The sequence below is a fragment of the Solanum lycopersicum genome, chromosome 3, assembly GCF_036512215.1.
Source record: "Solanum lycopersicum chromosome 3, SLM_r2.1".
NCBI lineage: Eukaryota > Viridiplantae > Streptophyta > Magnoliopsida > Solanales > Solanaceae > Solanum > Solanum lycopersicum.
The window spans coordinates 910,897-928,123 of NC_090802.1; the positions used below are offsets into that span (position 1 = coordinate 910,897).

Consider the following 17,227-nt stretch of genomic DNA (forward strand, 5'->3'; position numbering starts at 1 on the left):
GATCGATTCAATTTAGTTTTGAAGTTTACCAACTAAGGCTATGAAAGAATTGGTTCGATTTAATTTTGTTTTGAAGTTTATCGATTTGACTTATTATTTCTTGATTTATAGATATACTAAACCGTCATAGAACCATTATAATATTGGCTTATCAATTATTGACCGTCATCAATTCAATTATAGGTCATTAAGATTTGACAAAAAAAAATCAATTGAAAATGACTTAGACATACTAAACCGTTATAGAACCATAATAATATTGACTTATTGATCGTTATTAGTTCAATTATAGGTTAACCGTTAAGATTTGATAAAACAAATCTGTCGAAGATGACAAACCAAATGAATCATGCACATAAGTCCATTGCATCTTGCTCAAAAGCAAACACTTTTACATTGTAAAATAACTAAGAGTAGGAAACTAAACTCTAAGTCGAGGACTTTATATACAAAATTGTAGATATATTATTATCTATTTACTATCGAGTTATTGATTAATTCATTAAGAAGAAACCTCATACGGTTAAAGCCAATAACAGAAAAACCAAAACCAGTAAATTAATAACTAAATAATCTGTGTGTCCTTAAATCATATGAACCAATTCTATCTTTGAATTGAAGAATCCAGCATTGAAATAATGTACATGAAAGAACACTTGATTACAACTTCGATCCTGGTAAATGAATCCTTTTTAATTCTCTTCTCAATATCTTCCCTGATGGACTTTTTGGTATGGAGCTAACAAATGCCACCCGCCTTATCTTCTTATATGGAGCAACCTGCAACAAAATATATGGACGATTATGTCGTGGACAAGCACGCTAGTCGTTTCTTGTCTAGTTCAACTACAATGTGCCTTTATCCTCAATGCTTTTGACTTTCATAAATGAGATTTTTGAGCTAAAATGGTAGACAGATTATTAGTCCCTTCGTTTCAATCTAAGTATCTTGTTTTTCTTTCTGCTTTTTGTGTCAAAAAGAATGTGTCCGCTAACTTCAAAAAAGTACTTGTGTCTCGTCAACTAAAACACTTGAATTATAACAGAGGGAGTAGATTTTTATGATGGAGCACGAGAAATAGCTCAGAGGAAGCACCTGTTTTGAAATAAAATCAATCACTTGTTCTTTGTCAAGAGTGCTTTGGGGACGTCTCACAACAAACGCCATGGGCAGTTGACCAGCTTCTTCATCAGGATATCTGTCACAATTTGTTCATAAAGATTCATTTCTTGCAGAGTACAAATGATATGTCTTAGCCTAGTTGTCTGAAAAAGGAAATGTAAAATCTTACGGTATGACAGCAGCATCTACTATTTCAGGGTGAGATTGAAGAAGTTGTTCTAGTTCAGCAGGAGCAACCTGAAAATCAAGAATGAATGATTTCCAACGTAAGGTGCGTAGGAACTTAAAAGGTTACAAATGCAGGTAGCAATGGAACCTGGTATCCCTTATATTTGATCAGCTCCTTCAGCCTGTCTACGACAAAAAGGTATCCATGATGATCAATATAACAAAGATCACCAGTCCTCAACCACCCACATGGCATCAGAGTTTCAGAAGTGTTCTTCGGATCACCGATGTAACCTGAAAAAATATTACAGTGTTGTTGACAATGAACTATGTCTCAATTCCAAACAAGTTGAAACCGAGCTTTCTGTTAAACATCATTCCGTTAAGTAATTGAAGTTACCTTGCATAATGATTGGACCTTTAATCCAGAGCTCTCCTTGCTCAACAGGACACAGAGCAATTCCAGTGTCCGGATCTACAATTTTTGCTTCAGAATTTGCCATTAACCTTCCTACAGAACCCTGATGAAGCATTTCTTCAGTTGTTGCAGACCGAAATGCTGCTCCGGTTGTTTCAGTTAGTCCATATCCCTCAAATTCAAGACTCAAGTTCAGTTCCAGGTTAGAAAAAAACAATTCCTCAGCTGAGCCAGAAACTGGTTTACATAAATGATCAGTTACATATGAAGTAGTCCGTCCCTAGGACTTTGGTCTAGCTGTTAACCTCGCAGTTCATGATCTTAATATGGGGATTACAGACACACATCACGAGTCTGGACCCTGTTTGTTGCGGACCAAAATCTTGGGAATTTAATTGAAGAAGGGATTCATTAGTCATTGTTCCTGAACCGTGCAACACTGGCTCTCAAGTGTTTCTCGGATATTCCTTAGCTTAGCCAGAAACAGGTTTTGTATCGATCAGTTATAGAAATATCAACTAGTCTGACTCAAGGCTTCAGTCTACTGCTAATGACACAGCTCGTAATGTGTAGATTAGACCAATTTCATGAAATTCTAACCTCGCGGCTAATAAAAAAACTTGTATTTAAGCGGAGAAGAATAAAGAAACGAGTTCATTATCCACAAGTTTTGATCCGAGTGTCACTGGCTCTCAGATATTTCTCAACTAATAAAAAAGTTATCAACTTCCTCCTCAAGTGCTACAACCAGTTACCAGCACATATAAATCATCAGTGCTACACTATATGAATGCTCTGTGTCATTTATGCCTATACATTGTCATTTCAAGACTAAATAATTGTAGACTTAATATATAAATATGTTATTTAACTTGGTTCATCTAATACCTATAGACACAAACGTCCTACTTGGTGTCGTAAGTGATAATTCACATCCTGTGCGACATGTATCTTGCCACACGTAGGATATATATGTTTATTTATTCAATTTTATACAAATTTAAGTATATTATACATATATGGTGATATATACATAAGACGTTGAATCTCTTTAACTTGTTCGCGTTATTTACTTACTTGAAATAATATGATGTTTGGAAACTTGTGTGCAAATGCTTGCATAACATCTTTCCCAAGTGAAGCTCCGCCGCTGCCAACTGCTTCTAATGAACTCAAATCATAGCCATGAGTAACACTTCCTTTAGCCATCGCCACCACAACCGGCGGAGCCACCACTAATTGTGTCACCCTGAAATCCACTACCGTCTTCAACATTTTCTTCAAATCAAATCTCTCCATCACCACAACAGTATCAGTTATAGCTACCGATTTCAACATGTAATGAAAACCAAACACATGAAACAACGGCACCGTATACAACATCACCGCCGGCGAATCCCTCTCCGGTCTCTGAGCATGGTAATTCGCAATACTTGCTATAAAATTCCGATGAGTCAGCTTCACCCCCTTTACCTCCCCTGTAGTCCCCGACGAATACATAATCGCCGCTAAATCCGATTGATTCACTTCTACTGTTTTGAGCTTCAATCCAGTGTTCATCATCATCAATTCGAACTCCGGCGTATCGATAAGAACAGCTGGGTGTTTCAATTTCGGAAGCTTCTGGAAGTTTCTCGATGTAGCAAACGCGATTACAGGTTTCGTTAACTTAATCTGTCGCAAAAGCTCAGATTCTGTGCTGAGGGGATTAGCAGGAGAGATTACAACACCGAGGGAGAGAAGAGAAAAGTACAGAATCGGAATATGAGTTGAGTTTGGAGAAAGAACAAAAGCGACGTCGTTTTTGGAAAGACGAAGTGTATTCTGAATGGAAGAAGCTAATGAAACAACACGTTGCCGGAAATCGGAGAAGGAGATACGGCGACCGGTGGATGAGTCGATAAAGGCGGTGGCTTCAGTGTTGTGTTGGAGAGATAGTGCATAAGAAGCAGCGGAAACAGGAGAAGACATTGGAGGAAGTAGGAGTGGTGGTCGGAAACTATGGAAAGTTTTGGTTTTTGAAGAGAATCCGCTATTTGGGTCGACGGAAGATGATGAACTTGCGTTGTCCATGGGAGGAAAGTAGTTGTATTGCGGCAGAGCTCCGGCGATTACACGGCGGAGACACCTTGTGTCGGAGTTGGAAGACAGAGATTCCAACTAAATTAGTGGTCGTTACAGACGTACAGTATTTAAATTTTTTTGTCTTTTTCTATATATGGGAAAAAGTAATTTTCAGTTTCAATTGAAACTCTATAAAAATGAGTTCCAATTTCAAACGAAAAAAAGTCAAAAATATAACTAAGCTACTCAAAGTAGATTACCCTTCATTATATTTTAGGATCTAATATTATTACGAAATTAATAAGATTATTCAAAATTCTTTCTACATAATGTATCATTATACTTTGTACACATGAAACAAATAAAATATATAGTATCTTCAAGTTCCTTCTTATTCACAACAATGAAAAAAATAAACACAAGATCAAAATTTTAAGCTAAACATCAATTAAAACCTTAAATGACTGGCTTTTGTGGAGACTTTTCCAAAGGTCTACTTTTTTTTAACAGAATTTTAGTTAGCTAACATTTGAATGGAGGGATTAGTACCACACGTTACTAGAAATTTGGGATGTTAATTATTGAAGATATTTTTAATTTATTTAGATAATAACAAAGTATTTTTTATCTCAAAATATAAATAATCTATTTTTCACTTAAAAGGAGAATTTTGAAACTTTTCCCAATTGTAAAGCATTTGACACTTAAGAAGTTGAAGAGACAAAGTGATAACGCATACCATCAAAGATAAGGTTATTTTAATGTTGATGTTTGACAGTTTGAGAATCAAGTGTTAAGTTGCTGTTAAGAAATATGAATATATTTTTTTATTGCTAAACGTGACTATCACTCATCATTAGTATATATATATTTTTCTTTACTTCCAACCTCAATATTAGAATTTTTATAAACTTTTCATTATGTTTTAAATGTATTGGTTTTACTCGAATTGAAAAAATATTTTACTTGAGCTGAGGGTCTATCGAGTCATACACCCAATCAAAATGTTGTTGTTTACACATAGTAATTAGAGGTTAATTAGTCTCTGTTGTTTGACAAAATTAGTTATTTTTGTAACGGTAAAGATATGAATTGACAACTATTATTCGCATATTACAAGGGCAAATATGGACCTTAAATTTGTTCAACCAGCTCAAGAGGAAGTTTCTTATTACATCCAACTACTCAAATGGCTAAGTCATTTAGTTACAGCTACAAACATATTTACATTTTCTTCTCCAATAAAAAGGACTAATTCAGAGAAATATTTCATATGTTAGTAGCTGGAAAAGAGCTCACTCACCTGCAAACTGTTGAAGTCCATGCATATAGGTCATCACATGTACTTCTTTTCACCTTTTAGAACCGGCATTGTCAAGCTGCAGATAGGACAGACCGCTCGTAGATGTCATATGGCTGCATACCAGTTGAAGGAGCCTTGACAGGTCGTCCTGAAGCACCAAAACACAGATATTGGTTCACCAACCTTTTATGTCCTGCGTTTTGTTTGTGTATCGAGTCTGATGGTGTACCCTCTGACGGATGAGAACAAGAAGGTCCAGCAAGCTCAGTGTCAATTACAATTGCTTTTTGTTTGTCCATAGAACTGCGTGAAGACCATGATGAAATCGAGAATGAACTTGCACGAGATGATCTACGAGGGAGGCTAAGATGTGGTATGGCCTGCATGACACCGTTTACTAGTCCTGAAGCAAATTTCTTCTTTGCTGTTGGACTTGGAAGGTTACTACTAGCAGACAGAGTCCTTTTGTGATTCGGAAGTGATGAGGGCTTTGAGTACCTTTCTCGTAGAGGAACTAGTGCCACGGCTGAATTACTAGCAGAACTTTGATCCACCAATATCTTGAGTCTCTTACTATCTCTTTTCTTAATTTTTGGCCAATGGAAGAAGCGTTTCAGTTTTTGTGCTGCATCATTTGCGGAACCAGGTTTCTTGCCATTTGTAGAACAAAAGGTATCAGGACTCGTGCAGGGATGACTCAGCTCAGCATTTCTACTGCCATCTGATGCATGTTCAATGCCCGTATATAAGAATATTTCAGTGTCTGAGATTCTAAAAGAAGTTCCAGGACTGCTATTTATATTTTGCATCTTTAAATGGGATGCAACAACTCTTCTTGCTGAATAATCGTGATGACTGAAAATCCCCCCTGCAGATATCAACTGCTTTGTAAGTAGCTCTGATGAAGCAGAACGTGGCCGTTGCTTCAGGATATCAAGTGGTGTCATTCCATCCTTATCACGAGTATTGACGTTAATATATCGGACAGTCATAAGTAACTCCACAAGTTCAGAATGAATATTTCCAATGACAGCCAAATGAAGAGCAGTTCTACCATCATTGTTTTCAGCATTAACAATCTCTTCAACGTTGGAAATTTTTCCACAAACTAATTGCTTCATGAGATCGATTTGATGGTCCAATCTGCGGAAATAAGGCGTTTGGAAACCACTAATGGCAACATGAAGAAATGTTTCTCCAGCATTGTTTTTTGAATAGATCAACAAAGGTGAAGCAACAATGAGAGCTTCAACAACAGCTAATTGGCCCCTACAAGCAGCCACATGTAGTGCAGTGTTGCCTTGGTTGTCTATGGAGTCGATAATATCCAAACTTATTAAAAGATATTTAACAACCTGCAAAATTAACATTAGCATACTATAGATTTGCAGCCACATCTCTAACAATATCTAAAAGCTTGTTCTGTGCTGTCGTTCAAAGATAAAAAAACATAACAAGAATAAGTATTACAGCAACAAAGATCAATCAATAACAGTATAGAAGTTCCTAAGAAATTATGCAAAGCAAGATCATCCTAATGTGAGTGCTTATGTCAAAACCTCGTGGTTGAAACTTTTGGAGACTAATAACTTTTCAGGTATAAAGTGACTGATTAAGATTGAAAAATTCTCTGAGTTGTTGCAATTAGACTATCAAATACTAATTTAGCAGTTGATCGTGCTATACAAGTAGTAAGCACATATAATATTTGGTAGTTCCAGCACCCCTGTACTCAGTGACAGAGACAGGAATACTTTACAAGGTGATTCACCTAGGGTCATCTCGTGCATCGTGGGGATTCAACAGCTTATATAAAACCAAAAAAAAAAAACATTTTCCCTATTTACACAATTGAATCCCCTTGTTAACACATAGCTCTGCCACTACCTGTATGCTGTATTGATTTGTAAGAACCAAGAATCAAAAATATGCAAAAGCTTAAACTGGTAATTATCAAACAAATCCTACCTCGACCTGGCCTTTGCCAGCAGCCGTATGTAAGAGAGTTGCACCCTGAATGTCTCTGTAAGCCAATATATCATCAGAACAGTTAACAAGAAGCTCCTTTAGTACCATAAGATTGCCTCCTCTAGCAGCTGCATGAATAGCTCTATTCATCATCTCCCATTTATAAGCAGATGGAATCTCCCCAATCTGTTCCTCTAAACCTCTGCCACCACGCGCTATAAACCTCGGAGACATAGCAAAATCAAACAAAACCTTAAACACCTCGCAGTTTTTACTCCTAGCAGCAGCATATAATATGTCAGTGACACCATACTCTCCTTCTCCAAAGACCAAGAGGGGATCTTTTTCGAGCAGTTCTCGAACAAAATCCAGGTCTCCAGCAGAAGCAGCAGTATATAATAGCCATCCACCGTAGCCAGCTGTAAGAAGGGAATTTTTCCCTTTCTTGGTCTCACATTCAAGGTGAAGTTCCCTTGCAACCTGTGACCGACATCTAGCAACATCATCAAATTGCTCTTCGTCATCCCAAACAGACTCGAGCCTTCTGATCCTACGTAGTGAAGTGAGCTTGATAAGGTGATTCCCATCTAAGCGAAGAAGCTCACGCACCAAATCATAGTGACCATTTGCAGCTGCCCAATCAATTGGTGAAGCATACCACCATTGATCTCCAGTACTCTCCCAACGAAGCGGTAAGTATGTAGGAGGCATTTTAACGAATCGTTACAAATGATTGTACAAGTTTGCGAAGAGGGCTTGACAAGTGAAATGAGGGAAACCAGCTCGTTCAACAAAAACAAAGAGTAGCCTACCTAGAACCTGAAAAAGTCACTGTCAACAAGTTTCTCAACCAACATATGCAATTTATTCCCATTAAGACTAAAAAACACAAGAAAGACTCTTTATCCTTACCTTAGGAGCGGGATGAGTCCTAAACCAGAAAAAGTTGACCAATAAAGAAGTGATTTTTATTAACCAAAACGATCCCAACTACTCATTCAGGGATTTAAAGAGCCAATCTTTTGCTCAGAATAGGTCATCAATGATTATGCAACAAGAAAATGCAACATTAAATTAATAGTTGAAGATAAGATATACCAAAAAGCACTTAACACCACAAACAAAATCCTCAAATATATAATTATGAGACAAGACCCTACAAGATTTCAAGCCAAGAAAAAAGTAAACACAGAGGAGAACAAAGAGAGTAAAGGTGAATATACCTCCAAACTTTAAAGCTTAGAGTACACACAATGAATAGAAATGAGAATACCAACTAGAAAGAAGCAATTTTTATGAATGAAAAAGTAGAAGCCAAAAAAAAAAAAAAAATGAGAACTTGAAATACTCACCTTACTACAAGATGGATCTGTGCTGTGCTTTACCACAAATAAAATGGGGGATAATACTTACAACATAAGAATTGAAGAAAATGAGAAGAAGCATGGAGGTAGAAACAGAAAAAGAGGACAAAATCAGAGAAAAGATAAAAACTTTGGCAAGAAAGATTAAAGATTGATGAAAAAGGGAAAAGATTCTCATTGAAATATGAAAATTTATTGATTCATAGATAATTGGGAAAGGTGAAAGTGACTAATGGCTGAGGAAGAGGGCGCCAAAACTATAAACACCGCGGGACAATATTATAATGTTAATGTTTTCTTACAATTATTTCACCAGCCTAAGCGAAACTCAAAAATAACTCATAATCGTTATAATTTTTTTATCACAACTTCTAACTTTGTGATGCACACCAATAAATCTTTCATTGTGTAATAACATGTTGATCACACATTATAATCCTTGAATGGACAATAGACCAAAACAATGGAAGAAGCAAAAATGCATTTTGATTGGGCAAATGTTTGTGTTGACAATGGGAAAAAAAAAACCAAACAAATATATATAATGATACAAAAACACAAGTCATGACTAGTGCTTTCCATGTCATGGTTGGTTTGACAATAACTACTTCCTATTTATTTTTCTTTTTTCTTTAAGTAATTAATATCGAAGATAAAATTTTGTATAAAATATTAAAGTTTTATAGATTGTTGTTTTTTTTTAATGAAAATGATTATATACCTATCTCTATCTTTAGGAGGAAAGATAAGATATGTGTATCCTAATTTTGCTTTAAAACATGCTGTAATTGATAATTACATTATAAAATTACAATCGACCAAGGCATGGACCACAATTAAATATATCACACTCATTAGAGGATATGGCCATGTGAAAAAAACAGTTTAGATTTGACAAATATCCAAAAAATATAAGGCAAGAAGTAGAAATAAGTGTAGATAATTATAGTGATGAATTATGTGATACTCAAATTTAAATCATTACTTTGACATTGTTGATTCTTTCCACTTTGAACTAGTTATTAAAATTAAGTAGACTTAAGATTCATGATATTTAAGCAAAGTCGGGGTTCAAATCATAATTTGCTTGATCAAACGGATATTTTCTAGAAAGACATTTAACTTAAGTCATATATTTTCTGGATATCTTGATTAATTAACCTCATATCTATGATAGATACCAACAATCAAGGGTGTTCAATTACATTCTTTTTTTCAAAAAGTTATATTAATTCTTCTGATATTTATCACAATTAAAACTACTTACGTGAAAAAAGAGATTTTACCATTGAATTCCTTTCTAGAAAAGATGTCACTTTACATCCTTTATACATTTATAGAGCAAAAATGGCTTCAACAAAAGTAAAAATTGAGAGCTACTATTTTGGAGACATTTTGTTTATTATATACTTTATTATATTTAAAGGTAAAAATTAATAAGCACTTTAAAATATAATAAAGTTGAATACAAATCTATCGTATGATTAACACCAAAGTACGAATCCGTTGTGTCATGCGACTACATCCACCTCATAATTTGTTCAATTATTTAAATACAACTAGTTAATTTATTCGCGCTATATATAATCCTATTTATTTAGAGCTCTACTATGCTATTTTACTTATTGATCTCATGCCAAAAAAAAGAAAGAAATCATATAACAAAAATAACAACAAAATAAAATTTCATCAAAAAATAAAAAGTAAGTCTCGCTCATAAATTCACAATTTCACCAAAAGTGATAAGGAAAGGCTAAAGAAGATGGACATTTATACGAGGGCTTAGGGGAAAGTTATAGAAATAGTTAAGATCTTACTCTACAACTAAATATTTTTAGAATACATAACTAGCTAGATTAGAGCTCATTCGGATTGACTTAAAAGTCAATCAAACCTACTTTAAAGTCACTTTTTTATTTCTAAAAGTGTTTGACAAATATAAAAAATAATTTAAAATAAATTATGAAGTGTTTACCAAAGTAAAAAATAACTTAAAATAAATTAAACATTAAAAATAAATCTCTATCTATTTATTATTTTTCGATTTTTTTAATAAAAATCAATCCGAACGGGCTCTTAATCTTCCTAATCCCCTCAACTTGAAAGGCCAAAATTTTAAATGTTCATTTTTTTTTTAAAAAAAAAAAACAGCTCAATGGACTATGATTGATTATCATTGGGGAAAAAGAAAAAGAATAACTTCAAAATTTAAATCTTCATTTTTTTTAAAAAAAAAAACAGCTCAATGGACTATGATTGATTATCATTGGGGAAAAAGAAAAAGAAAAACTTAGAACAGAAAAAGAAATTAAAAATTGGATCTTTTTCTCCAATTGAATCAAGAAATCTCTAGTACCTTTCCCTTAATCACAATCCATCTTCTTAATCCTTAAACCCTAAACTATCTCTTCATTTCAATGTAATACAATGGTGTTTTCATCATTTTAGCTATACAAATTTGCTTCTTTCTTGATTTTTGGTGTGTTTTTGAAGGGAAATGCCAAGCGTGGCTGTGAAATTATACAGTGTTTTCTTCAAATTTATGTTAAAGCATCGGTTGCAGAACCGAATTCAAATCGATGACACCATAAATGGGTCACAGCATTTTGGTGTAACATCTCGACCCAATGAAGAATCCATTGCTGCTTCCAATCCTTTATTCACTGATGGTGTTGCAACCAAAGATTTACATGTAGATCCAGGGACTTCTGTTTCTATTAGGATCTTTCTCCCTGAAACTTGTTTGGGTTCTCATGAATCTGATCTGAAATCGAAATCGAGGATTAGGGTGTCTGGATCTGACTCGAATCAGGGGCTTTTACGTCGAAATAGCTATGGGAATCAGACACATGTTCAGAAGAATGGGTTTAATCATAGGAGAAGTAGTCTTGGTTCTGTTGCTGATGAGCTTAGTTTGAAATCTGAAAATGGGGTTTATAGAGGGTATTCTCCTGTTACTGGAAAAAAATGTAGGAAGTTGCCGGTAATGTTGCAATTTCATGGTGGGGGGTTTGTGAGTGGAAGTAATGATTCAACTGCGAATGATTTGTTTTGTAGAAGGATAGCTAAGCTCTGTGATGTTATTATTTTAGCTGTTGGATACAGGTTAGCACCTGAGGATCGGTATCCAGCTGCATTTGAGGATGGATTGAAGGTGCTGCATTGGCTGGCGAAACAGGTTAATTTAGCTGAATGTAGTAAGTCGGTTGGGAGCAGACGTGGTGGAGGGACGGATTTGAAGAAATCTGATACGTATGGGCATATAGCTGATGCGTTTGGAGCATCGTTGGTGGAGCCTTGGTTGGCTGCTCATGGGGATCCATCAAGGTTAGATTTTGTTTACTTATCTCATTCATTTTATAGCCTTATATATGCGTTTCAGTGAGAAGTTTAGATCACGGATTATTATATGTTACGATAATTGGTTGAATGTCCATTTCTCAAAACAAAAACTAAAAAAAAAGTATATGTTTGATGATTGGTTTAATTTAATGGAATGAAGCATTAAGCTGAAATGGAGCCAGCTAGTCACTAATGTTGCTTATGAAGTATGCAGTATTGCCGTGGAATGGTAATTTTTAGGTTGAGTGTAACCGCAGTAACACTTTATACTGAAAGTTGAAGCTGCTGCTAGAATGGTTCAAAGAACACATTTTTTACAAATGCCTAGTTTTGGTTCTTGCTATCAAACAATACTTTTATGTGGCTGCCCTTCTTCGCAACTGTGTTTGTGACCAAACTATGCGTCTATTCAAAGGGGAAGGAAAATGCATTATATATGTCTTTCAGTTTTCACCTTCTGTTCTGCATTTCTCTTACTCTTTCTTGCTATCAAGTATCAACAAAACATTTCTTTGGTTTTTTCTGGTTTTTATTTCATTTTATTCTCCAAATTTACAGAGGCTTATTGTTCAAAAATAATAATGAGCACAACTGATAAGGTGTTAGATATCCTTGATGAATTGTTTCCTTAGTAGCTTGCCAACTCATATTATGTCCATTTCTCATTCCAGTTTTGGCGGAGAGATGACATGATAAAATAAAGAGTCTTTCAGGAAAATCTAGATGATAAACCTTATTATTACTGCAGGGTCTGAGAGTAAAGAGCCATCATCAGCTCTTAATTTGATCAGGGGATCAAGAGGTGAAGATAAAGGAGTAAGCTGAGCACAATTATACTCCTTAAGTAGATCGAGTGCAAACTTTCGTTGAGATACAAAAATACCATCATGTGTATACAGAACCTCCAGGCCAAGGAAATATTGCAGCTTTCCGAGGTCTTTAATTTTGAATGTATAATGAAGAAAAGACTTTAAGTCATTAATTTCAACTAAGTCAGTCCCAGTGAGCAATACATCATCCACATAAACAGCCACAAACACAATGGAGGTTCCTGATTTCTTGTAGAACAAAGAGTAATCATTCATAGAGTGAGTATAACCTCTAGAGTTGAGAGCATCAGTCAGTTTTGCATACCATTGTCTGCTAGCTTGTTTAAGTCCATACAAGGATTTATTCAACTTGCAAACAAGCCTAGATTGACCAGTTCCTATACCTTCAGTAATAGCCAAACCTTGGGGAATGTCCATATAAACTTCTTCATGTAAGTCTCCATGAAGAAATGCATTATTAACATCCAATTGAAAAATATCCCAGGTAAGTCATGGTTTATCATCAGGTGCCTTACATCAGCCAAAAGACTACTTACCTAACAAAACATTACTTTCCAAATAGCAGTGGAGAATTAGCAGAGGAATAAGAATTAAGAGAGATGTAATTGTGGTTAGATGCATGGGAGGTTTGGTGTTCAATGCAATTAGCTTATCTTTTTAGTAGGAAGGCAGAAGTTAAGAAGAAGTTGTGGCAAATTACTACATACTCGAAAAAGTAGAGAATCTGCTAAAGAATTTCATAGGGAGAATTCGTAATATTATCTTTTTCACAAGAGGTGCTTTGAAGGACAAGTAGCCTCTCTTCACTGTATAAGTTTTCTTTTAGTAACTTCTTTGAATTAATGGTGTTATATGGAATACCTAAGAAACGATCTAACAAAATTCTCTTTGGGGCTATTATATGATGTACATTAGACAATTATATACAGCATTTTCTTACTGCTTCTTGGCGACTCAATGTCTTACGTATCATAAAAGAAAGGTCTCTCTCTTTCATATGTTAGGTGACATTTCTGAATGTGACACAAGCCTAATAATACTTGCTAATGCTTTATCAAATAAAGTCTTATATAGACTCCCTTCATATTTTCCTTCAAATGTTAAGTAGTAACTGACTAGTTCGTTTGATGTGTTCATCCAGGTGTGTTCTCCTAGGAGTGAGTTGTGGGGGGAATATAGCTGATTATGTGGCTCGGAAAGCTGTAGAGGCAGGTAAGCTTTTGGATCCAGTGAAAGTGGTGGCGCAGGTTTTGATGTATCCTTTTTTCATTGGAAGTGTTCCAACACCTTCGGAGATTAAGCTAGCAAATTCGTATTTCTATGACAAGACCTTGTGTACTCTTGCGTGGAAGTTATTTTTACCTGAAGGGGAGTTTGACTTGGATCATGCTGCTGCTAACCCTCTGACCCCTGGAAGAGGACCTCCGCTAAAACGGATGCCCCCAACATTGACAGTGATAGCAGAGCATGACTGGATGAGAGACCGTGCGATTGCTTATTCAGAGGAGCTACGGAAGGTAAACGTTGATGCTCCTGTTCTGGAGTACAAGGATGCAGTTCATGAGTTTGCAACTCTTGACATGCTTCTTAAGACCCCTCAAGCTCAGGCTTGTGCTGAGGACATTGCCATCTGGGTTAAGAAGTATATTTCACTTCGAGGTCATGAGTTCTCCTATTGAATGAACCACATAGATTGGTTGGTCCTGTATAGCAGCATGTATAACGAACGATACCTGGGATTTGAAGTTCTGGCTCTGAAATTTCAGGCCTATTCTTTTTTCCTCTTGTGTAATATAAATGACTTTGCCGGAAAATAGAAATTAGTTATAACGAGTTTAAATTTGATATCCTTGTTGTATTGACGATGTTCCTCTCCTCTTTATTTTTCTTCTTCTTCCAGACAACTATGTGCACAAGAAATTTTCTATGTCTAAATTCATATTGGTTTGTTGGTCATTTTCAAATCAGCCAGAATATATATATATATCCTGTGTGGAAGGGAAGGGTTGTTGCTCAAAATATATAAACGTACGTCGAGGACCAACTTGTACAGACCCTCATGCTCATGCTTCTCCCCCACTAGTAAGATTGAGCATCACAAGTTCATAACATATTGATTGATGTGTAAGTTACACAACAAACAAACAAACAGAAGAATCATCAAAGGAATACAACAACGACAATGACATATCAAGTAGAACAAAGAGGGAACAAGTTTTGCAAATTCTTTGATTTGAAGGTATGTTGTTTCATTAATTTATTGATGGTAACTTCTTGGAGAATATAGATATTTGAATTAGAATATTAGTCATTTCAGTGCATTCGATGCATTCTTCAAGAAGGTTAAAGGCGGCATGAACATTTATTTGTTGTTTGGTAAGTATTATTTTTCATTTCAATGTTGCATATTTTTACTTACTTCATTGTTTGTTACATTCAATTTTTCGGTTGAAAGAAGGTAAATTGAGTACTTTTTCTTGAATAATGACAATGAAAAAAAAAACATCATTTACATGTGTGATGTACAAATCTTCTTTTAAAAGATTATGTTTATTATAACAAGTTGATTATCATGTAGTGAACACTCTAGGTTATTGGATAAGAGAATCGAATAATTCATGAAATTAGTTTTTTCTCATAATTAAATCTACAAAAAAGCATGCATTATATTTAATGTTTTTTTTTTAGAATTTATAAATGATTTACTACTTGTATGAAAATAAAATCATGGTGTGATTTCATATTTGTAAATAAATGCCCCTAATAATGAAAAAAGAGGAAGAGTTGAAGAAGAAAAACGGTATTGCTAAATATTTTTAGATTCTGCAACTTTATGTTTTTATTGATTAAATTTAGAACTTATTATTTCATTTATTCTATCTAAAAAAAAGTATTTGGATAAAAAATCTCATAGATTCAAAGACTTGTCAATTAATCTAAACTCATATGTAAAAAATAAGAAAAATCAAGACACATAAAGTTGAAATTATTATTATTATTATTTTTATTATAAGTGAGAATATCTTAACTTTAAAATAGGATAATGATTCTACCCTTTTACTAATTTATATATTATTAAAAATAATTAATAAAATATTACTTAAGTAATACTTATATGGTATTAATCCACCATGCTTCTAGGTAGGATTAATCAACAAAATATTTAATTTGTTTTTTATTCTAAAATAGAGTTTGATAGATGAAGCGTTTCGTAACAACAAAAGACAATAAATTATATCCGAATATCCTTTAACATTAAAGAACAAAAATGTCCTTTGAATTACCATACATCTTAATATAGCACATATTTAGATTTTAGTAAGAAACTTTACATATTCCAACTTTAACCAATCTCATTCTCATAGACGTTATGTATATCATCAATTTTTAAATGGCTTTTACAATTTCAAACTTGTAATTATAAATACCAAAATTTTATCTTCAAAATCACTTTATATTAATGCATACACTTAGTTATTCCGATGTATAATTGTTGATGAATGATTATTGGTGGATGTAATTATATTGGTACATTGTTCAGCACAATTACTTTTTGTTGATGCATACACTTTGTTATTCTAATGTATAATTATTGATGGATGATTGTTGATGAATGTAATTGTTCATTACATATGCAATAAAAAATAGATATATCTATTTATGCTTTTGTTAGTTATTGAGGAAGTTCCTCTATTCTTATAAACTAGAACTATTTCTCTCTTTTAGAATTCATTAGCTATTTTATTGTTTTTAGTCTACTCTATTTCATTTTATTTTTGAATTCATTAGCTAATTTGGTGTAACACTTTTTCTCTTTTGATAAATTAATTTTATGAATAACTATTTATACATATTATAACTGTATTTAAATAATTTATAAATATTTATACTAAGTAGCGTGCAATACAAATATATTTTCTGTTCTGAAATTCAACTTTTTAAGTATGCATACATTTTTTAGTAAATTACAAGGGACAAACGTGCAACGCACGATTTCAAAAATTAGTAATAATATAAGTTCCAACAAATACATTAGCATAGTTTGATGTTTGGTTTAGTCAGTGTTGGATTGCTACAAATTGTATATTTATATTTAAAATGAAATATATCATGTTAGGAACGACGTAACAACAAAAAGTAAAATTTCATTTATCACTTATTAGTAGTGCCTTGTTAATGTCAATATTAATAAATAAATAAATAAAAGAAATCTTTGAAATAATTAAGATTTAAACTTGATGTATTTGCCCTTTAAAGAGTTATTTGCACAAAACTTATTACCTTTTTTTTTTTTGGATGGCCAAAACTTATTACTTGTTAATATTAAACTTAACCTTTAAAGTTGTTAGTACAAAACTTAAAACAATTTTTCTACCTTTCTTATTATAGGGGTAAGATGATTCCACTTATGAGATTAAAGAAATTAAAACTTTTTTTTTTTTGAAGTTACAATTTTTTCACTGTTCTTTCTGTAATGAGAAAATGAAATTTACTTGTCCTTGCACTTAGCCACCTAGTGTAAGATATGTAATTCAATTTCTGTAGCCAAGACTAATTTTGGTAATCTCTCTTTTGAACAGCTTTATAACAGCGTCTCATTATTTTTTAACACTGTATTCTTATAACTAGGACTCTTGACACTTTTTC

The 17,227-nt window shown here is 33.8% G+C and overlaps 3 protein-coding genes and 1 long non-coding RNA gene across 7 annotated transcripts; 2 read left to right on the forward strand and 2 right to left on the reverse strand.

Annotated features, from left to right (window-relative positions):
* Positions 1-533: 533 nt before the first annotated feature.
* LOC101252054 (4-coumarate--CoA ligase-like 9) lies at positions 534-4,219 on the reverse strand. Its single transcript, XM_004233957.5, has 6 exons — positions 2,787-4,219; positions 1,692-1,881; positions 1,440-1,585; positions 1,293-1,360; positions 1,097-1,199; positions 534-780 (listed from the first exon to the last, which is right to left on the reverse strand). The coding sequence occupies exons 1-6, from the start codon at positions 3,780-3,782 to the stop codon at positions 661-663; spliced, it is 1,623 nt and encodes a 540-aa protein (XP_004234005.2). The 5' UTR covers positions 3,783-4,219; the 3' UTR covers positions 534-660.
* A 667-nt stretch (positions 4,220-4,886) lies between these two features.
* LOC101252360 (uncharacterized) lies at positions 4,887-8,922 on the reverse strand. Of its 4 annotated transcripts, none has more exons than XM_010319089.4 (4): positions 8,397-8,911; positions 7,957-8,063; positions 7,045-7,863; positions 4,887-6,431 (listed from the first exon to the last, which is right to left on the reverse strand). In XM_010319089.4, exons 3-4 carry the CDS (start codon positions 7,753-7,755, stop codon positions 5,148-5,150), a joined length of 1,995 nt encoding a protein of 664 aa, XP_010317391.2. In that variant the 5' UTR covers positions 7,756-7,863; positions 7,957-8,063; positions 8,397-8,911; the 3' UTR covers positions 4,887-5,147. The 4 variants fall into 4 exon arrangements, with proteins under 4 accessions (XP_010317391.2, XP_025886130.2, XP_004234006.2 ...); XM_026030345.2 differs by having other exon boundaries at positions 7,045-7,875; positions 8,397-8,528; XM_004233958.5 differs by lacking the exon at positions 7,957-8,063 and having other exon boundaries at positions 8,397-8,922.
* Positions 8,923-10,515: 1,593 nt separating this feature from the next.
* On the forward strand, positions 10,516-14,544 carry LOC101252659 (probable carboxylesterase 11). Its single transcript, XM_004233959.5, has 2 exons — positions 10,516-11,735; positions 13,722-14,544. The coding sequence occupies exons 1-2, from the start codon at positions 10,906-10,908 to the stop codon at positions 14,257-14,259; spliced, it is 1,368 nt and encodes a 455-aa protein (XP_004234007.2). The 5' UTR covers positions 10,516-10,905; the 3' UTR covers positions 14,260-14,544.
* Positions 14,545-14,761: 217 nt separating this feature from the next.
* LOC138347777 (uncharacterized) lies at positions 14,762-15,305 on the forward strand. Its single transcript, XR_011220305.1, has 2 exons — positions 14,762-14,819; positions 14,898-15,305. It is a non-coding gene; the product is annotated as an uncharacterized lncRNA (long non-coding RNA).
* Positions 15,306-17,227: the final 1,922 nt, after the last annotated feature.